Raw genomic sequence first — 22,363 nt, forward strand, 5'->3', positions numbered from 1 at the left:
TCAGAGCACATACAAATAAATTATAGCAATAACCTTGCTTAGAAACAAGTCTGTATCTAAGATTTGTAGCGTGGCTTACCCGGACATCTCTTTAGTTTCACCAAGCAGTGCTCACTAGACATGTAAGCCGTCATTAGGAGGAGGAGGTTACTTACCAGCAACTGGAAATCTTTGAGGTCTGGTTTACACACCCATTAGTTTATCATCTGCCTCATAGTTTCAATATCTCTCTTTAGATTTTGAGGTGAGAAAAATTAGGGTGTAGGAGGAGTGTGTTGCTCTGTGCCCATCCAGGTAGGAAAGGGGCCTAGGTATCTTAAGGATAGTCTTTCAGAGAAAAAAAATCTCCAGCTTCGAATGCTTTTGTCTCACAAATGCCCGGAGTATGACTGGGTATGTGGAGTGCCTAGCCTGAGAAACTCCAATTACTGGCAAGTACAACTTTCTTCATCTTCTGAGCACTTCTTTAAATAGGTTTCTTCTTTGAATCATTAATTTTTTCCTAACCTGAACTACTAAGACTTTTCTTGTTCTGTCCCTTTACCTGAAATTTTCTGTGGCAGGAAATCTGGATGATGCTGTGAAGAACACATCTGTGTTATATATGTATACCAGTTATTTTTATTGGAAATAATAATTCCCAGTAAAAATGAATAAACATTTTTATTCTCTTTTTTTTTTTTTTTCCAGGATATGGTATCTCAGAAAAACACAGTAAGTATTAAATCCACATTCATTTTAAAACACAAAATGAGGATACTACCTGTGAAGCAACTCTAGTAACAAAGCTGCCAAGCATATATATACTCTATATGATTGAAGGAAGTCTGTTTTAACTATATACAAGTCGAACTAGTGGAAATCTTGTTAACTTCCTTTCCAAAGTAAAGCTAGATTAAAGAATTACTTTTCTTTAGAAGTTCCTTCTTAAGTTCTAGAGAAGTGGCAGCAGATATATGTTATATATGTAGGTTGAAGGATCAAAATGTAAACTCAGAAATTCAAAGTCTCTTTCTCCCTTTACCACTTTCACTTGTGCAAATGTGTGTGTGTGTGTGTGATGCCTTAATAGGGCTTAGTCTTGTATCTCAAACAGCTTTGTCTACTGTATACCCATCCTCTTCCTCACAAATCCACAGATATTACTTAGGAATGCAAAAGCTTACTTCCCAAAGTAAAAATATTCTTACCCTTAATGCAAGTAAAACCAAACAAGTAAGCAAGCCTGAACCAAGATGAAATTTAGTGGTTATTTTAGGCTTATTGGACTATGCCATGATATCATAGACAGTTATACATTTTGTCATACTTCACATCATGTCAGTGGTTATTTTCGTTAAACACTCTACACTGTTATTTTGAGGACTATTGAATTTGCAAAAATCTTAAACGTCCATTTATTCCTTTCTGTTTCCCCCCATTCACCATATACTTTTATTTTCTTTTGAAGAATATTGAGCAGGACTAAAATAACAAAATGTTCTTAGAGTTTGCTAATAATTTGAAAGAGAACTAGAAGAAATAATGCATTAGTCACAGCAGTTTATTTTGAGCTGCTGTTTATACTTGGCCACAGCGGTGCATGTAGGCTAGAGATAGATCAGGTTGAGCACCTGAGTAAATCCAGGTCATTTTCCTGTCTGTCTTGGTGATCTCTGAACTAGTTTCACCTGTGGGGTGTGAACTGCATTTACTGGTCTGTAGCTCTGGGAAGGGGGGCCTCAGAATGAGGCAGATTTGCTTGTGAATGCTACTATCCATCAACGGGTGGATGATCAAAATGTCACAAGCATGTGTTTTCCCCTCCAGAGCAAGAGGGAGAATTGCGACTGAGCCATTTGGTGGTAATTTCAGAAATGGAGTAAAGGCAAAGAGGATGATGGCAAGTTTAGCCTAGTGCAATCAGATAAGCAGCCTGCAATATTTTCTTTTGGCAGATTCTTTCTCCCACAGAGGGAGGTATTTACCTTCCCATGGAAGAGAAGAAAAGATGGATCTGGTGACATGGTTTCTACAGCAGGGCCTGGTATTAGACTTGTAAACACCATGTGGCTAGCAAAAGGGGCAGGGAGGCATCCTGAAACTAGGATCTCGATCCCTTCTTTAGAAAGGAGGGACTGCCTAACCTACTTTCTTGAAGTGCTTAAATTAAGAAAACAATTGTGAGTAAAATACAGTGAGGAAAAATAAATGACTTTAAATACCAAGTATGGATTCTTGATCCTTTTGTGTTATTTGAAGTTGTTCATATTCTCTTTTATTAGATAAATGTGCTCCCATATTGCATTCTTTTATTGGGTTTTTTTAAATCAGAAATTGTAATAAACTAATTAGCAAGCTAAATAGTTAATAGGTTAAAACATTGTTTTTCTAAGTTGGAGTTGACTTCAAATAGACAATTGCTTTCTGATCCTTTCAGATCAAATGAGTTGTCATGAGAGGCTTGCAGTCTGCCGCTGCCCCAGTATGGTGCCAGTGTTTCATTGCTTGGTTAAATATTTTACAACCGTATGGGCGATGTCTGGTTTGAAGTTAATTGCTAATGAGGGTTGCCCTGCTAGTTAAGTAGGTACAGAATTGGTGTGAATTTAATGTGTCCAATCAAGTACGTAGCTGCATAACCATTTCAGTTTAAATGCTGAATATTAGATACAATACTTAATACCCCTGTACTAGTGTTTTGTGTTTTTCCTGATTGAAAAGTGTGGGTACGCCTCTGCCATAGCTGTGGAATAGCAGAAAGAGCTTAAATGCACTCTTCATTAGGGTCTGGAGGCATGTTGGAAAGAGGATAGAGGCTTGATCTGCTAAACCTTCCTCCAACCCAGGAGTAGCCACAGGAATACCATTGCTGGTTTTACGAAGAGAAGTCCTCTCCGTGTCTTATAAGCTCTGTGTCCACGCATCTGCGCTGTGTATAAGGGAAGGGGGACAACTGAGATTGCTACCAGAGCCAGCACACCATTCTTCCAGCAGCACAAGGGAAACTTCCTGTGCTGGCTGCTGTAGCTTGGAGCTTTCTCTGAGGCTTCCCTGCCCTCACCTTTGCTATTTATCCCGCAAATCTCAAGTCATGTACAAAGGTGCAAAAAAATCATAGCACAGGACAGATGTGGAGCCATGTTAAAGATGCAGAGAAGATGAATGTCTAGTGTGTCATCTGGGGTGATTTTCTTTTGTGTATTACAAGTAAGCCTTGAAGAAAATGGATGTTTTCGTTTTAAAGAAAACATTAATCAAATTCAGCATCAAGGAGGAGGCAAGACTGAGGAAACTGGACATAAAACTGAAAACAATGCATAGAAGAAAAGTCAGAAATTAATTTGAGATTTGGCCTGAGTACAGCTGATCTAACAGTGACAATTATACAGCAGCATACTGCACTGGTGTGAGCCTGAGAGATTTAATAGCTTACTGTCTGAAAAAAGAGTGTAAGAGCAGGAGAACTTCCTTCCCTCCCTCCACCATCCAGGAATGAAGTTTTCAGGGATAAGATAAGATGGGGAATGTGATTCAGTTCTACTTGACTCCCACAAACGAGCAATTAGCATGCTGTATTGATAATTTATTGCATACTTGGATACAAAAGGAAAGAATTACTGGCTATTGGAGTTCAGTTCCCAAGAAATAATTGCCCTGGAATGAAATTCAAGGTCAAGAGCCTGTGTCCCATCAGTTAGGTTTCCTTCTGTAGATCTCCTCTGAGCTTTGAGGACTATTTTCTGCTAATTTTACTGAGGATGTATGCATAGCTTCCTAGTTTCTGTCAAAATTATCATCAATAAAATAAATTGCAAATATGCAGTCTTGCAGAACAGTTTGTTCCCTGTGTCATTACGGAACAATCAAGGTTTGACAGCACAGTGGATGCTACTGGACTCTAGGGTACAGGAAAATAAATTTGTGTATGGAAAATGGGCTTGTGCTTTGGAGTTTCTTTAGATGTCAGATAAACATTGGTTTACTGGAGAAATGAAATTTCAAGGATTTTCAAAAGCAAAAAAATGCTTAAAAAAATAATCTTCCCCCAAACCAATGTAATAGACAAAAGTTGTTCTATTTTGAGGCAACATTTTGTTGCTGTCCTTGATTTTTTTTTTTTCCCCAATAGGGAAATATCCTCTCCCTCTACAGAATTTTAAGAAATGGTGCATAAAAAAAGTCCAAGGATAGGTGAAAAAAGAGTGCACAAGGGACTTTTTAAAAACTGCTGGAGTCAGGAATCAAAATGTACAGTCCTTCTGGCAATAGTTCTAGCATTGGTTGCACATACTTTGACATACATCCTTTGATCCATTCAGTTTGTTTGAATGTGGCGTTGAAAATACAAATTAGAACTTCCCACTCTGGAAAAATTATTATGGCAAGTACAGAAGATGAGGAGAAAGATTTAATAGTTAATTTTTCATTAGTTGATGGTATGCCTGAAGAAATTTGAATAACCCTGTTAATTGCTTTCAGGGAAGGTATTTAAAGGAAAGTAAGCTGGCTATTAAACCAAAAGGTTTATTATGGTATACTGAGGCCTGTGGGCCTGATGAAGTATTTTCAGAGATTTAAATGTTTTTTTTTTCATTAAATCCTGTAGCAGCTCTTATAGTAAGCAGAGAATAATATCTGGGCCATGGAGGAGTCATTAGCAAAAATTCTCCTTGATCTAAAGGGAACAGGATTGCAATTTATCCTTGCCACAAGGAATTTTTATGTTGAAAAATCACTTTTTATTGTAATTGGCAGAAAGTCTCTTCAGAGTTTCAGTAGCTGTATAAATTAGACTGCATCTACTCTTTCAAGGCAATGAACATTTAAGAAAACTAAACAGAAAGATTTTGGCACTTGGACTCATATTCTTCAATTTAGTAGCCCCAATGGATTGAAATGAGAGCCAAGACTCTAAAGTATGATTACATTATATGAATTTAATAATCTGAAGAAGTAGTATTGCAGAATAGCTTTCTATTTTTTATTTTCTGATTATTTTTACAATATATAAAAATTTCTCTGATATGGTCATTTAATGATATATTTCTAAAAAAGCCTGAGGCAGCAGAAATATTAAAAGAGTTTGCAAAAGGGCACAGAGTGAAAAAGGAGTAGGAATGTCTTAAATACAGACAATCATTTTTCCTTTGGGGGGGAGAATAGTACAAAGGCAATGGGTAACCCAGTAAATATTATTTTAATGTTTCTAATCATGAAATACGCCACTGTTACTATTAATATAATGAAAACTAAGGCTTTTAAAATTTATTTATGAAAGTTAGTTTTTATGGAAATGTTACTATCTCAAGGGATGCGTATTTGTAGTGGTTGGATTATAGTTAACTAATCAGGTAATGAATCTGACAGGCTCATAAAAGTAAGACTTGAAAGCATCTTAATGATGACACAAGGAGATGTATAGACAAATAAATCATGTAGATAGAGAAATCTTACATTCTGGATGGCAAAGTACTGCACTTTTTTCTTGGCCTTGTAAATATGGACTTGCTATAAATATCTATACTCATTTTCTGTTGTTTCTTTCTTTAATAATTTCTCTATTCTTCTGTCATGTCTGTCTCTCTGATTCTTACGCTGTTTTGTGGTGGTGTTTTCCTCTTTGTTGTTTTATTTCAATTTGGAGTAGGTTGCCAACCACAAAGCTTTTCTTCGGGTTCAAGTACCTCCTGAATACCACAGTGGTAATCTGATAGGCAAAGTATGTATCACTTTAAATCTACTTTCTGTTGAATAGATATGCCATCTTATTACTGTGTTTCTAGGCATTTAAAAATGTATAAGGATACTTTAAGAATAGTGCTTGTTAGGGTCTTTCCTTCAAAGTGATTGTAATCTTGGAGTACTCATTCTTTGCAAGCTATATCCTGAGCATTTAGAATGTTTGGGTTGTGATAATCTCTCTTCACAGTCTTTACATAAAAATACTGCATATATTAAACTTCAGAAGAGGAAGTATTTTTTTAAAAGTTTATAATATCTTAGTCACCTGTATTGCAAGATGGATAGGAATGTGATGTGACAGAAAACTACTGCGAAAACCTTAATTCTTAAGACCACAGTGGATTAAACTCCCTGAACACTCAAAAGTTTGTGACTTTTTTGAGTGAAGGCGGTTTTCCTTCTAACTGCTTTGTAAAGTAGGGCAAGCACTCCTAATACTCTTGATGCTTGAGTAAGCAGCAAAATGAACTGCATGGCTCAAGTAAAATAATTGTGCTATTAGCTGTGCGGGCATAATTCCCTCTCTAAAAGTGCAGAGATTTTACTCAACATTATTTATCTGAAAAAAAAAACAACAAACAACTTTAACTCTAGTGTAGCATCTCTGTCACAAAGTGGCAGTCGCACGGGAATAACTGTAGCAGTTAAAAAAACCTGTTTACATTATTAAGGTCAAAAGTTTACTTTTAACAGCATTAGCAAAATGTTTAAAGGAGTATTTTAAGACAAAAAGCACTCTACATTTGGCCTGTCTTGTCTAGAGCCTAAAAATGGTCTGTGTGGGCCTAACTCTTTCAGCCCTTCAGTAAAGGCATGGCTCTGTGCTTAATTCCTTTAACCATTTTCCCCTGAAGAACAGGTCCCTCTCTCAACTTACTTGCAGTTATTTCCTGGGTTTTTTTTATGTTCCTAAACTTTTGGCTCTTTTTGTGATAGATTTTAAAGTGTTGTGATTGAATACAAAAGCTTCATTGGTAGCATACTGGACATACATTATTTGCTGGAAAATGAGCTATTGAGAGGGGTTTTTTTCAGTCTGCTTGTTTTTTTTGTAATTTTTAACTTAAAAATTTCTCAAAATAAGGTAATAAAAATAGCTTAACTACCAATCCCGAAATAACTCAGCATACAGCCTTTATAAGCTATGAAGTTATAATTCTGTTACAGATAAGGCATAACTTACAGATTATATATATTTGCAGCTAGAATTGCTAGATATGTTAGTTCATACATACCTGTGCCATTTATTCATTATCTTAAACCGCAATAGTTGGTATATGACAGGACAGTAATTTTCACAATTAGCTTTTGGTGTCAGAGACCAGTATCTTGAGTAGATGATCAGAAGAAGCAAGGATGATATTTCAGCCATCTGTCACACTTGATAGCGTAAGAAAAGTAGACGGACAGAACTGTTTTTTTATGTAATGAAGATAAGAAAGACTGTTAGAAAGGCCACACACTCTATATGAAGGGGCTTTATAATTTATTATATGTAAATATTGGACAGAAGAAGCTAGAAAATTGGAGCTGGTTCCTTTTCAAACAAGGTGACTTGCTCAAATATGTGCAGGGTTCCGGACTTCTGCACACAAAAATGTGTCTGTCATGGATAAAAATGTGTTTTTAATTGCATAGATTTCACTACCCAAAAACCAGCAAGAAATCTAAGTCAAATAGATGAGATGCTGGCTGAATAAGAGTAATACAGTGTTCCATGCGTGTCATTTAAATCTTTTTCTGAAAATTGCTTTGCTTTTTCAGTAGATAGCTGCAGCTCTCTCTGCATCACAAGATACATCATACTTTCAAATTGGATTTCTTTTTTCTGTTGTAGGAAGAGCTAATTCACTGTTACAGGTTTAAGAATAGAGTTTACACACAAGCAGCTTTTGCATTGCACTGAACTCAGTGTTTATTTAAATAAACCTGAGACTAAATTGTTTTAACATACTGGTGGTTTGGGTTGCATTTTTTCTGACTTTTTTCGTAGGAAGTAAAGATAACATTGCAACAGATAATTATATTGTTACAACAGAGCTACTGTACTGTAGGGTTTATGAGGAAGGAATGTGGCTCTGTCTTTATCTGCTAGAAGTAATTTAAAATTCTAAATCCTTACAGACTCAAATCAGCAAAAGCATGTACTGATACAGGTTTTTTTCCATCTGTATTTTTAGTAACTGCATGCCCTACATTATTACTTCCTGTAAACAGTTTATTTCTCTTGTCTAGTTTATTAATGCATATACAAATGTGCCATCTTCATATCCATTCTTTCCATCATCTCAGCATTCTCGCATTGTTCAAGGTGACTTTAAATGGCTACGGCTTTACTGCAGGCTTAGATGATATGAAAAAATGAAAGGTATGATTTTGCTGTACGTGTTTGATGCCTTGATATACCCAAGGTGGCGGTTGAAGGGTATTTAGGGGTAGTCGATTGTGTTAGATGTATCATACTGACGCATGCTTCAGTGCTCCTATCTAGTTACTCTGAAATGCAAAGTTTACTTTTCTTTTAAACAGCAGAGAATTGTCATAGCTCAAAATGGGATACTGGTGCTTCTAGTAGCTGTGCACAACTTCGCAGTTGTCTGGTTTTTGGGGTCTTGCTCAGGAGTTGAAGACTCTGAACTCGCTGGTTTGGGGCTCTGAAGGGCATTCATTTCCTGTTTCCTCTCCCCTCTCAGCACCTTGGTCATGTTTACGCTTTTTATGTGGCCTATTAAGGATTTTTGGTTTTTACTTCTAGAATTTTGTGTTAGAAGTCTTACACGTTACCAAACATTTCAAAGCTTGGTTGGTTGGTTGGTTGGTTGGTTGGTTTGGTGTTTGACGGCAGCATGCAGCAGATGTTTTGTAGGCTCCTCTGGATTAAACATGTCCATAAAGTCCTTCCAATGCCTGTGCTTCTGTATTTCTCTCTCTCTCTGTGGGAAGCTCTGCATCATATCCTACCTAGCACACAGTGAGCCTAGAGAGTGCAAGTACATCACTGACCCCAAAAATTTGGGAGCAGAAGGTTAGCTTGTAACTGTCAGACCCTATGAGGGTCCGTGCATCATGCAAAAAAATTGAACAGTTTAGTTGTATTGTCACTTAACAGATCTGGACCCTTATTCATCACCTTCGTTAATATTTGTAACTCTTCCACAGAAAATTCCTTGAATTAAATGCTTGCAAATCTTGTGTTAAATGGTGCGCTAAAGCTTCATAGTGCACCAGCCTTCATCTAGCTGTTTCTTCTGACAGTGAAAGATTCTGTGTATACACAAGCCTATTTCCACTTTCATTTGTTTTCTAAACTGTGCCTGTTTTTCTTTTAGGCTTCCAGTGGCAATTATTATTTTATTCCATACATCGTCACACCTTGTGCTGACTACTTTTGCTGTGAAAGTGATGCCCAACGAAGAGCTTCTGAGTATATGCAACCCAGCTGGGACAATCTCCTGGGGCCACTTTGTGTCCCACTGGTGGACAAGTTTATCAGCCTTCTCAAGGATGTTCATGTTACATCATGGTAATTTTACAACACAAACACCTCCAGAACCTTTGATAGTCTCTTTTTAATGTTATGAAAAAAAGATGCAGAATCTCTCGTAGCATTGATTTTTTTTTTTTAGTTTTATTTTTCACTACACTTAATATAGTGTTAAAAGAAGCTGCTAACTTTACTGCTTTCTGTATTGATGTCCTGCAGCTGTTGTAGTTAACTAACTGTGTTATGTTAGAAATTGATTTATGGTTGCTTTCTGAAATATCAGTAAGCAAAGGCGGTCCATGGGTAAGGTAAAGTGCTTAAGTATAAATTACAGTGCATAAAGTTGTAATAAGAGATAAGATCACAGCCTCTTCATAGAGCTCAAAGCCAAAGACTGTCCTTTTCTGTCACCAAGTAAGTGTATATGTGTGACAGCAATGGGCAATCAAATGTAACTTCCATGGTTTGTTTTTTGGTTTTGTTTTTTTTTTTTAATATTAGCCTTCTGATATCACCTAATAAACATGATACTGTTCAGCCACTTTTACAAGGGACTGTTGGAGTTTGGAGGATTGGGGCTGGAGATGGAAGTCTCTCAATTGCTCACCCTGTACTCTGCAGCTACTCTGGTTTTGTTTGTATTTCTGGAAAACACTGGGAGAGACTGAGCTTCTAGGTTTTCTTTTTCCTTGTGTCTGAAGCATGAGGTAGCACTGAAGGTCCTTGGATTTCGTTCTCTTTTCCCTTTGCCATCCCACCCAAGTGAAAGGCTCACCTAAAAAACTCCTTTTCTCACCTGGTCCCACACTTGGGATCCCACAGAGGACCCTTCCCACACACACCTTGTCCCTTACACCTCCATCCATGGCAGGTCTGCTATTCTCTGGCACCTTGCTGGGCAGCGACTGGGATATTGCTGGCCTGAAGAAGCCCAGGCTGCCTCCTGCTTCTCCAGAACAGTGCTAGAGGCTACATGCAGGCAACACAGGCTCACTTGGAGGAAAGGGACAAGAGGAGAGGCAGAAACTCAGTGAAGCTGGTCAGCATACAGGAGAGCTGTGCTCAGCAGTGCAGACTCATGAAACTAGTAGTACAGTTGGTCCTGGTAGTAGTAAATTTTGGTACCGCTTAGCGTTTGTGTCATTGTGAAATGGTGCTCTGGGCACCAGCTGTCGAGAGCTACCTGTATACTTTGTCTCTGACATTTATGACCAGGGTTGGGGGGTGATTTTGGTTGGATAATCGTGTTGTGGATGTCCCACAGTAAAGCCTCTTTTCTCTCTCCCATTTTCAGGCTGAAGTGCCTGAAAGAGGCTTTTGTACAGCTGTAGAATTAGACACTGTTGTGGTAGATCCCTGTGAAGAGGAAGATGTAGCTAGATGATCCCTCATTCCTGCCAAAAGCTTGAATAAGTTTGAAGAGGTTAAGTGTTGCATCATTCTTGAAAGTGAGACTTCCATCCCTAAGTCATTTGGATACTTTTGAAAAACATTCCCCAGTATCCCCCTTTGGTTTGGTTAGCACAAGAAGGACTAATTATCATTAGCCTGGTGGAAGGCAATACTGGATAGAAACCTGAGATTGGAAATCCATGGTGAATGACAGTAAAACAACTATTGAAAGCTTTCCAATACTGCTTACTGTGACCTTGCTGCTTTGCATTATAAACATATCTTACATGTTATATGTAAGATATAATGTGTATTAGACAGCTTATTTTTCCTTGCTACGTGTAGGGCTTATGCTAAGCAAAGTTGAATACTTTGCAATACTCATTTGTAAACAAAAAAGTATTGTATGCACTTGAGTATCTGTCAGGTGACATCTGCTAACTTCCAAACTACAGGCTCCTTAAGCTGTTCCAGATAAAGTTGCCTCTAAGTAGCCTGTCCAGGTCGTTTATAACTGTCATACCGATAACATATATATGATTTTGTATTCTACAAAAGCTCTGGTGTTGCATTGTGCACTGATGTTAGTGTAAATAAGATGCACTTACTGGGGGCTTTTATATAGATCCTACCCACGTTATGTATTATGTTCATCAAACAGATTGCAACTAAATCAGCTTTTGGTGGCTTGTTTTTGTTTTAGTTTCTTTGTTTGAAAGCCTCTTTCCTCCTTTCATGATAAAATCATGTACCTCCTCTTTACATCACACTGGTCTTTCCTCTCTGTGTCACTTCATTATCCCAATTGCTGCCTCCTTTGGGATACAGACACAAAGTACCACATCTGTCATGGTCAGTAATGGGGCAAAGAAATGCCTCAGTTTTACTGTGTTGATAAAATTATCTCACAATCTCGGTTATAAATGTATTGATACATAGCCCCACAGTCTGAGGTGGCACAAGGTGGAGTATTTATAATGAGTTAATGAAAAATGTGGAAACATCTGATGTGCACCTCACTCTGAGGAAATGGTACTTTTTATTAGAAATTATGCTTTTCATTAGAAATGTAACCATGTTTCATAAGAAATATCTAACAGTCTTTTTCTCATATGTCTATCGTTTATTTCTTTAGTGCCTACTATAAAGAAACGATGCTAAATGATATTAGAAAAGCTAGAGAGAAGTATCAAGGAGACGAACTGGCTAAGGAGCTGGCCAGGATTAAGCTTCGTATGGATAATACTGAAGTGCTGACTTCTGACATTGTCATAAACCTGCTTCTTTCTTACAGAGACATTCAGGTATGTTCCTAAAGACTAAGAAAGATTATTTTACCATGGGATTTTGGCTCTTGTTTGTTTTTCTGTACTTCATTGTTTGTTAAACAGTGATTCAAAACTGACACTAAATTGTTACATTGTTTAACAGTTTGACTTGTGTGTTGGGCAACTTAAGGGGCTTTAGACTTTTATTTATTTTGCCTGTGAACAAGAGACACAGATTAGGTGACTTCCTGAGATCTCCTCCTTTGTTTTTAGTCATTTTTAACCTCCTTTAAAAAAAAATTTAAAAGAAAAAATTCCCTGCTGAAGCAAGATGTTTGCTTCTCCCTTCCCTTCCTTTCCTCCCTCGCCCCCAAAGTCACACATATTTAGAAATGAAGAAAATGCATTTGTTGTGACTGTTGTATTGGCCAGAGGTGCCCAAGTTGAGAACTATCATTCAAAGAAACATTAATTTGTTTTTAAAATATAACGGCACCTTTTTTTCTTGATTTTATTTTTTAAATAAGTTCTGCTTTTGCTAAAACACGGCCTGCCTACTGTATTTCCAAACTGACAGCCTGTTATTTGACATCCCCTTTAAAATATACTTCCAGCCATTCTATGGAATTTTTTTTCCATCAGGAGCTAAGTTGGTTATTTCATAAGTATAAATGGGTTGTGGGAGCAGTGGATGACCACATCATCCTGCATTACCCAGCTTTCCATTCTGAGATGCATATTTTCCTGCAGCACTTTATCAAACTTCATTTTGATTGCCTCCGGTGATTATTTGCATTCTTTTGAAAGGTCTTCACCCTTGAGAAATGTAATCATCTCAAAACATGTTTTGAACAAATTAAGTAATGTGAGGCCATTTGTGATGTCAGTAAACTGGCCTCTTCAGTAATGTATATGTGGGTTACCCCTGAGAAACCAAAATGAATGCACAACTGGCTGACATACTGCAGAATGAACTGTGCTTGAGTCTGCGATGACCTGATGAAGCGTCATTCATCAGAAGTCCTTAATAAGGCCTGAAAGAGCCAGACTCATCTCCTCTTCTTCCTGGTGCTGGGAGTGTAATTGATCAAACTGGCCAGAGGGATTCAGTAATTTGGGCAGTGGCACTGAGGTGAGGAAGAGGCAAGTATTGACATAGATAAAAATGATAGACAAAATCCCTGTTTAATTTCTTACTCAGAGTTTGTGGCTGTTTCACTGACTCTTCTAGGAACAGTCACCTGAGATACTGTGTAGCAGTCATGATACATTTTAGTTTAGTGTTGCTTTCCTCTGGTTTCAGTTTCTTTTATTTTCTTTCTTTTTTTTTTTTTTTTTTTTTTCTGTAATTCATACCAGGACTATGATGCTATGGTGAAGCTGGTAGAAACACTAGAAATGCTTCCTACCTGTGATCTGGCTGATCAACACAACATTAAATTTCATTATGCTTTTGCCTTGAATCGGTAAGGATGATTGATTGAGGTTGTTTCATTTTACTGCTGTTCCATATGGGCTTATGTATAAATTTATAGTGCAGATAATACCAAATTCTTTCCCCTTTCTGCACACACTGATATTCACCACAGTCATCTTTCCTTAATCCCTTACTTCCTGTGCACCAGGACAGCTTGTAACTTCTGAAATCATTGTTTTCCAACAACCATCATTTTGTCAACAACCTGGTGAGAGTGGATCTGTTCCAAAGGCCACCTGAGTAATTGTGAAAGACTCCAATGTTACCTATGGGTTCTTGGTCAGGTTGAGATTGTTTATTCTGAGTCACTGATTATTCTGAATGTCTTGAAAAGTTTAGCATAACAGAGTTATGGATGAGTTATTAAAGTAACAGGTAACAACAACTCCTTGATCCATGAATACCCATTCATGATACAGCTTCCTTGAAAGGCTGAAAGGTGATCTGGACCTATGGGCATGTTGCTAGATGAGGAAGCACAGAAATATTATTGAACTCTTCTAGTTAGCTACAGATTTCTGTAGTGCCTATGTGTAATAGTTACTTCATTTCTAAATAATTTATATTAAATTGCATTGTGGAAGATAGATCTTATACAAATAAAATCACATGTAATAATAAAAGTAACTGGTTAGATGCAATTCGCATGCTACTAGAAGCTGTGACGTGCAATCTAAATAAAAATTAGCACTGGGCAGCATCAGGATGGCACGTGTCAAAAGGATTAAGAGCTTAATAATAGACTAGAAGAGTAGTTCCTGTCACGTTTTATGGGAAGTGGTAATAAGTGGTGCCATTTGACAGTTTCATCACTTAGGAGTAAATGCAAAATCATTGCTCAGAAAAATATTGGGTATCACTGGCATCAGTTCTGTGTCAAAGAACAGTCCTCACAGCATTTTATAGACTGTATTCTCTATAAAAAAATAATCATTCTCATGCAACCATGTGCAAGGTCATACACATAGAAACAAAGAATGCAGTACCTGCCAACAGGAAAGTTCATAGAAAACAGTGATTTTTGAAAAGGATCTGGTGGTTTGTTAATAGGCTGAGTGATCATCTGAATGATGCAGTGGCAAGTAGCTTGAAGTGATGTTTGAAAGAATGTAGCAATGAGTAATACAGAGTATATAGAGTATTCAGCGTAAGTGTGACTGATACTGCGCAGAATTCTAGTGTCCATGCCTTTATGACAGCTAGCTATAGTGATGTTTTTTGAAAGCTGGAATTAAACCCATTTAAAGTGCCTTTTTTATTAAAAAAGAAAAGAAAAGAAATCCAATAGGTTCTGAGAAGTGAATTGATTACAATGAGAATTACCACTGTGAGAAGAAATGTATCAGGTGCCAAGCAATGCCCAAATCTCTCACAGAAAAAGATAACTAGACCCATGTTTGGAACCTTAACCCAAATTTAGATGATGATGAAGCCTTTTTAATAAGAAGGATAAATTATTAAAATTTGGCTCTTGATACCAAATATATGAATATAGTTCCTACATAGAATTCAGCTTATGTAGGTTTGTTTTTTTTTTTTTTTTTTTAAGACTGGAAGTGAACAGTAGGTATCTTGATTTTCCACTCCTGATATCACAGAACATTAAATCTTAGATGATTAACCATCTACTGAGTCTGTTAACTTGTTTTGCTGCAGTATATCTTTCAGAAAATTTTGATCTGAATATATAGAGAGAATCCATTTATATAACTTGCAGTTTACTCTGATATTTATCACACCGAATGAAAGATAATTTTCTCATTAGGCTGCTTAAAAATAAAAGGAAAAAATGCAGTTTTGGTATAAAATTTTTAATGTACCACACAAGGCAGTATTTTAAAGTAGAAGCCAGTGTTTTGACATTTCTTTAATTAAATTATGTAAATTACAAACCATGTTCCTGGCTGTATAGTTGTTATTATTGAATATTATAGTTATTGTTGTTATTATTGAATGGTATGTCTTTCACCTTTTTGCCCCCCAGCCCCTAAAAATTGCAGGCTTGATCGTATAAAGCTTCTGAAATTCAAGTCTCCTTAAGATATCATACTGATGCCTTGAGAATTGGTTTCAACAAAAAGAATTTGGCCCTTTTTTTCAGAAGTTTGTCCTAATTTTTTATTATTTCAGGAATTTGACCCAAGACGTTTAAGTTTGGCAGTAAGAATAATGCTAGGGTCGCGCCTTGTCCTTGGGAAAATATCCTGATTTGATCAGTTTTTAAAACTTTTTCATTTAGATGTGCATAATAAAATTGGCAAGCTCCTTTACTCTCTTTGTCTTAAAATTCTTCGTGTTTTGAGCAGGACGTGAGCCTCATGCCATTAATTCTTCTGTTTTGGCAATGCCAATAGCGCCCTTGTAAGACAAGACAAAATGAATTGCTCGTGAACTTGCTTTCCCCAACAACAGGTTTCATTAAATTGATCACTAGCCTGAACCAGCGTGACTCTCCTTGCGTTCTTCTGCGAACAATTTAAACATTTCTATGGAAAAGTTTTTTCAGAAATAAACGACCAGTTTTCCATCAGTAAGAATGCAGAATTTAGCTTCTACAGATGTTTTTGTCTTCTTGAAACAAAATGATAGACAAAAGTCAAAAGTTAAGACTTGAACATTTTCAGAACAAGTCCACTTAGTTCAAAATGACCCCTAAAGTGTTGCTTTTAGCATCTTACTTCTATGGGATTTTTGAATCACTTATTTTTTCTGTTTTAAAAACAAATTCTTTTTAGCAAGTTCTATCAGAATCTATTTGTAAAAACACAGAACAATGTTTTCACTTAATATTCTATTAATTTCAGCATACAGAACAGTATTAATGTTGCTCAGTACAACTGATTGAGCCTCCCAGGAACAAAATACATCATAAGCAAAACAGAATTAGCAGCTGTAAGAATGTCTGACCCTGCAGAAGTTAATGTTTGCTTCATTTCATTACGAAGGCGTGCCAGAACTGTGATCATAATCAACAGAGAAAGTCATTCATTTATTTCCTCTTGGACTCTGTAACTGAGTCCTGTGGGCAATTAATTTCACTTAGCATTTTCAAGTCAGTGTTATTCTAATGCTTCATAGAGCTAGCGATGTGGCAGGCAAGTGGTAGAGGGTTGCTTCTGGGGGTCTTGCGTCTTTGCTGCTACCTCAGGTGGACACAAGCCGGATCTGAACCACGGCTGTGTGCAGTTCTGGGTCCAAGTTAAGAAGCTGTGCTAAGGGAAGGAACGGGGATGTTTTACTTTAGACTCACCACTGTTCCAGCCTAGCTGAACGGCTTCTGATACAGAGCCAGCCTGGGTCTGACCTGGCTTGGATCGTGAGCAAAGTAAGCCTGTGCTTGTCTGCAAAGTACCGAGCAGAAATGTACTAAAGCTCTTACCCTTATCATTTGTCAGGGAGGCAGACATTTTCATGCTAATTTCTGGTGCTCTGATTCACATAGAAGGTTTTTAAGCACAGCCCCTCTCCTAGACCACTGTCTTCCTCCCTGGTTTCCATCTCAGAGCAGACTGTTAAGAGCATCTTAGATTTGTCACCTCTTGTGTCTTACAACATAGAGGCTAATAATGGGTGTTTGCAATGACAGGCTTGTGGTTGTTTCCAAGCCTGGACTATCTTAATAACCTTCCTGGTTGCTTGTTTAGAAGTCCTAGAATGGAAAAAAGGCCATTCCTTCACCAGTGTTTTAAGCTAGTTAAAATTAACTTCACACAGAAGCAGAGCAGAGCGAGCTGTCGTTTACACAGACATGGGTTGGCTTAAGACATTGTTCCTTGTTGCCTCCCAGCTGAGATTTAGGTCTAACTGTATCTTAATTTAGGCATAGGATGGAACACATCTTTAGGTATAAGTTCTCACCTGGTTTTACAGCTCTTGTATGAGATGAGCAGTAGTCATGTTTCCTTCAAACAAAAACCCTACCAACCAAAACAAAAACCACACAAAACCCCCCCCTTGATCACACAGTTTAATTTTACATTGGCAAGTACACATGGGGGGCCTGAATTTATGTTGTAATGATGACCTGAATTTCTGTTTTTTTTCCTGAAATGTTGAGGTTTGTGCAGTTTTTAAGTGTTCCTGTGTGTTGTGCCATAGTTTGCATGTCACTATGTTTGTTACTTTTGTCCACTCTGCTTTCCTGTGTGAGTTACAGCTATAGTTCATGGGACTGACTTAATACTGCTAGCCTTAGGACCTGACTCTTGCCAGATGAGCTCTTTCATGTACTGCTCTTATAGCTGAGTCTGTCAAGTGCTTTTACTGATGAATTTCCAGATTCACACATGGAGGAGCTGGTCTATGATCCTTTTTTTGTGGAAGCTTTCACCTTGGGATTTGATATCTTAAAGAATCTGAATATGAGATCACATCCAGTTATCCCTCCAATAAGTAATTTACCTGAATATCTAGGGCAATGGCTGTCTTCATTAATGAAAAAAAGGTAGAAATACTACCTGCACGTATGGCATGGTGTTAAAACTGGTTCTCTAGAATTATAGCTTTTTTCTTCCCTTTTTTTAATTAAAAAACCCCAAGATTCTTCTCCAGGGAGATGGACATATAAAGTGATTTAGTGTGCTTTATTAATGTATTATATGTGCATATATTCATGCCTTTTGTGTTTGGAATCACAATATTTCAATGTTTTAAAGAATCACGTGGATTAATTATAAGCAACAGTTAAATTTTTGATCCATCTGGAAAAAACCAAACAAACCACAAACCAAACAGTGAAAGAAGATCTTAACGTTTTTTTGGAAGAACTTACTATTGTTTTCTACCAAGTCTTTTCTAGGAAGCAACAACTGTGATACCGCATTTAAAAAAAAAAGTGTATAGAATGTCTTCTCTTATTTAATAATTTTGGAATAAAAGGAACCCTTACCTTTTCTGTGTTCTATATTGCCTCGAATTATCTAAGAGCATTGAGGAAGTCACATGAGCAGTACAAATCATGATCAAAGCCAATGGGACAGGAAAGTTTTGCAATCCGTTTCTGTGAATTTCACTTGCTTGTAATCAGGTTAAGAGAGTAATAAAAAAGGCTGCCAGTTTGTTCTTTATTGTTTTATTTCCTGTTGCTGTAGTGTGTGTATATACATATAGTAGATAGATAAAGTACAGATATTTATAGTTAATTCAAATGCTAAGTGTGCTTGTCAGCTGGCTTTTTGCTTAGGATCTACTTCACTAATTTAGGGCTGCATAACAAAGTTTTTGATGATTTGCAGTACGCTTATGTTTGGGTATTTTCCAGTTGGCCTTATTTATCAGGACGGGAGTTATCAAGTTCTGGAAGCTTGCAAAGAGGCCAAAGGGTATGCCAAATTCTGTTCAAAACAGAGTAGACTTTAAAACCAAACCCAGCCCTGGCATGAGGCCAGAGCTGTGAAGACTTCAGTCTTTCTCCAAGGCAGTTCTATCTTCAGTTACATTAAAGATGAGGGCAGCTGCAGTCACTATTATTTAACTCAGCATGTTGTGTTTTAACAAGCAACATATTCCAACACAATAATAAAAAGGGTAATTAGCAAGTGAAGGGCATAACAGGGTGCAAGTAGAAAATCACTAGTAACTGTGAATAATAGTAGGCATAGGAAATTATTCCCATTGAAAAACACTGGGTTATTTAAAATGTTCTGTTCCGTGATTACTCAGATTTAGTAAAAAACACATCATAGGGTTCCTCATTTTGTATGAGTGGCTTGCATGAAGCACCTGAAGCGCATATGAGGGAGAAAAAAGCTGTTTTTTTCATTGTCATATCTAACTGGAGACTTGCAAATTTAGTTCCAATCTCAAAGCCCAGTTTAGGGTCCTGTTTTCTTCATTCACTGTTTCAAATATTGAAGGTTCTACAATCAAATTGCATCCTCAGTGAAATGTGTCTTAACTCACAAATTAGTTTCTTGTTTTAAGTGAGAGTGCAAGTGTAATAACTCTAATTCAAATTAGTTGTTGTATTCCTCAATAATTAAGAATTTTTTTGAAATCTTTTTTGCTGTAGATTTCTGTACAGTTAGTAGCAGTTCTGGTCATCTGCTATGGAGTCATTAAGGCATACTTAACTAACAGTGTCCTATTTTTATGCAAGAAAATTCAAAATACATATTTTATTATTAATTACATGTATCATTCCTGTAAGCAAATGTATTATACATGATAATAAATGAACACAGTATCATATATGAAGACCAGTTATTTTATGAATGGTTGTATTTATACTAATGGATTAAGTTGTCTCACTGACATTTCCTCTGCAATGTGACAGTGAGATCAGGGGTTTTTTAATTGTAATATGTGCAGTAAACTATTTATAGCTGCTTCAAGGCTGAAATCAGAAGATAAACAAGATCCATATAGGAACAGAGTGGAAAAAACAGGTAACTCTTTTTGAATGTACTGTTCTATGGGAAATGTTTTCAGAATTGTTTGTTATGGTTTGATTTATTCCCCTGTGCATTGCTCTTCAAGAAATCTGTTTGCTTATAGAGGCCTTGAAATAATATGAGAAGATTGAATCAATAAGTCAACATGAAATATAGAGGAAACCAAAGATGGATTCCCTTGAGGAAATTACTTTTCACTGACATATGGTTTTCTATAGTATATAGTCTTCTCCAGCTAGACAGAGAGAAACAAGCTATACAGGAGAAGATGTGAGCAAAAAGGTGAAAAAAAAGATTATATCAGCTGTTACTTACAGAGTGAGCTAATTCTTGTCCCAGTGAAATCCATGCTGTTCCTGTTAACTTTGTTGGACAAAGGCTTGGTTCACCGAGTGTAGTTCTGGCTCTTTAACCATGCCAATGCTTTAAAGCCAGTGAAACCAGCCTGTGAAGCAGGAAGAATTTTTGTTTTTAGGGATATTTAAAACTAGGACTCCTTATAATGACTGCTGTGGAGAGAAGGATTCAGAGAAGAGAATGGATTTGAGGGGGAAGAAAGAAGTGTGAAGCAATGAAATAAAAAAAAAAAAATTAAAAAAAGATAATTTGTTTTTTGGTATAAGGCAGTGTTATTCCAGGTGAGAGGCTGTGATATGAATATGATTTCTGGATGATGTTTGAGAGCTAGGGGAGAGAAACAGCATAAGGATGGCCGTAATGGTTCAAGGCATAGTTCTCTCTAGCCTAGATTACAATCTTTGACAGTGGTCAATAGCAGATACCAGGGAGACAGGAAAATGTATAGTGATAAACCTCCCTAAATATTCCCACTGCTTCCACCAGCTTGTGGCTCAGGGACTACCTGAGATAGCAGTAGCAGTTTTTGTGTTTGTCAAGTAAATTTGGGAAGGGAAAAGGAGGATAGATTTGTAGGTTCTGCTTTCTGCAAATGATGATTGATTGCTGTTTTTGTAACCTCCCTCCATTAGTACAAATTCAGTGAAAACTTGAATGAACTGAAGCAAACTTCAAGAAATTATTCTTGAGCTTCAGAGGGGGAGAGGCCTAGAGAATTGTGGGGGTGGCGGATGGGGACAGGACTGATATGCAAAGGGAGTGTTTCTGGTGCTATTAGCAGTTTATGAGTTTTTAATCTAGGAATGTCTCAGATCCCTTAACTGTCAATAGCTAAGGAGGATGCTGTGCATACAACACAAGGAGAGACCATGAGTACATCCTTTAGGACTTACTGCTTGGTGGTGTAGTTGTTTGCCCATGGAAACAAGCAAGCATGTCTCAGCAGCATAGAGTGCCTCTGGGCTTCTAAATCCAAGCCACAATTCTGGTGACTGCAGTTGCCAGGTTATGGAACAGCAGCTTCTTTCCGAGAGGGAGAGGAGAGAATGGAGACATGGGGATGGGGCAGGAAGAGACGGAAAAAATCCTTTCATAACTTAGTAGTAGAAAGTTGTTAAATGTATCCTGCTTTTTGGAAGAAGCGATGTTGCTTCATTTTACAACTTGTCCCTTGGCTTCGGTGGAAAGTTTTTGAGTTGAATACCTCTCATGAATAAGAGTGTCCAGCTTCAGCCCCAAGTTAAGACAAAACATGACAGCAGGATGGGGTGGAGAACAGCAGATTAGAACATGTGATACAAAACTGAAGTTGCACCATAACTTGATTGTAACTCACTTCTGCTTGTTCAGTATGTGCGTTTATATCCTCATGCTTAAGAATTTAGTTTTATTATGTCCTAAACTGTTTTCATCAGGTTTGTAGCCCTACGGAGTGATTCAGAGAGGCAGAGGAGGAGTGGATACTGTGGCAGGATAGGGAGACAGGTAAAAGAGGCTTGTGTAGACAGGGAAGTGAGAAGACTGCTTCTGCAAATAAAGAAGCATGGTTGAGTAAGCAGACAGATAAATCACCTGGCAACATTAGCAACTGGCAAGAGAATCAGTAAGCAGTTTCTGGAGAATGCAAACTATCAGGAAAAACTAAACTGACAATAGAACACCGAGTAATTTAGAGGAAGAGATTAGAGGCTATAAAGGTGACCTGCAGGAAAACCTTTTTTGGGGAAAAAATATCTGTATAGTCATTTCTGTCTGAAAAACCTTAGTCGAAGCTTTTTTCGTAGAGAAGCCATTCCATACCATTGATCACTCTTTTCTCCCTTCTTTGATTTTTTCCTAATCCTAATTAGTTTAGTTTCTTTTTCAAATACAGGCTAAAACTGTACACAGTACTGAAGATTAGTGTGCTGGGTATTTGTAAAAAGGCATCATGATGTTTTTAATTTTTACTTTCTGTCCATTTCCTTTCAATTCCTAGCATTTTGCTTGTTGTGGGATCTTCGCGGTGTTTCATTGAGCACTAGGATCTTTTCATAATTGCCCTAGTATTTAGAAGTAACTTGAAGATCTCTTTCCTCACTATTGGAAAAAAAACTATTGGCAGTAGCCCTTCCAGTTATTGCATTCACATAATTTAGCCTCATCTCCTCTGGTTGCTGTGCAAGTTTTAGCAAGGCAAGGTTTGTAGGGAGAGAACTAAAATGTGCTAACAAAGAAACCAGTGGAAAAAAAATAGTATTATTACCAGCTGTCCCACGGTATGTACTTT

At 37.3% G+C, this 22,363-nt stretch overlaps 1 protein-coding gene across 3 annotated transcripts in view; it reads left to right on the forward strand.

Moving 5' to 3' along the window:
• Positions 1-22,363, forward strand: part of MAP3K15 (mitogen-activated protein kinase kinase kinase 15) — a 91,486-nt gene that overhangs the window by 31,374 nt on the left and 37,749 nt on the right. For all 3 annotated transcript variants that reach the window (XM_009476307.2, XM_087756670.1, XM_087756669.1), the window contains 4 exons: positions 691-714; positions 9,054-9,247; positions 11,736-11,904; positions 13,228-13,334. In XM_009476307.2, coding sequence (XP_009474582.2) covers positions 691-714; positions 9,054-9,247; positions 11,736-11,904; positions 13,228-13,334 — 494 coding nt within the window. The remainder of the gene's footprint in view (positions 1-690; positions 715-9,053; positions 9,248-11,735; positions 11,905-13,227; positions 13,335-22,363) is intronic.

Source organism: Nipponia nippon, unplaced genomic scaffold (assembly GCF_047370975.1).
Source record: "Nipponia nippon isolate SJK-2023a ecotype South Korea unplaced genomic scaffold, ASM4737097v1 scaffold_2, whole genome shotgun sequence".
Taxonomy (NCBI): domain Eukaryota; kingdom Metazoa; phylum Chordata; class Aves; order Pelecaniformes; family Threskiornithidae; genus Nipponia; species Nipponia nippon.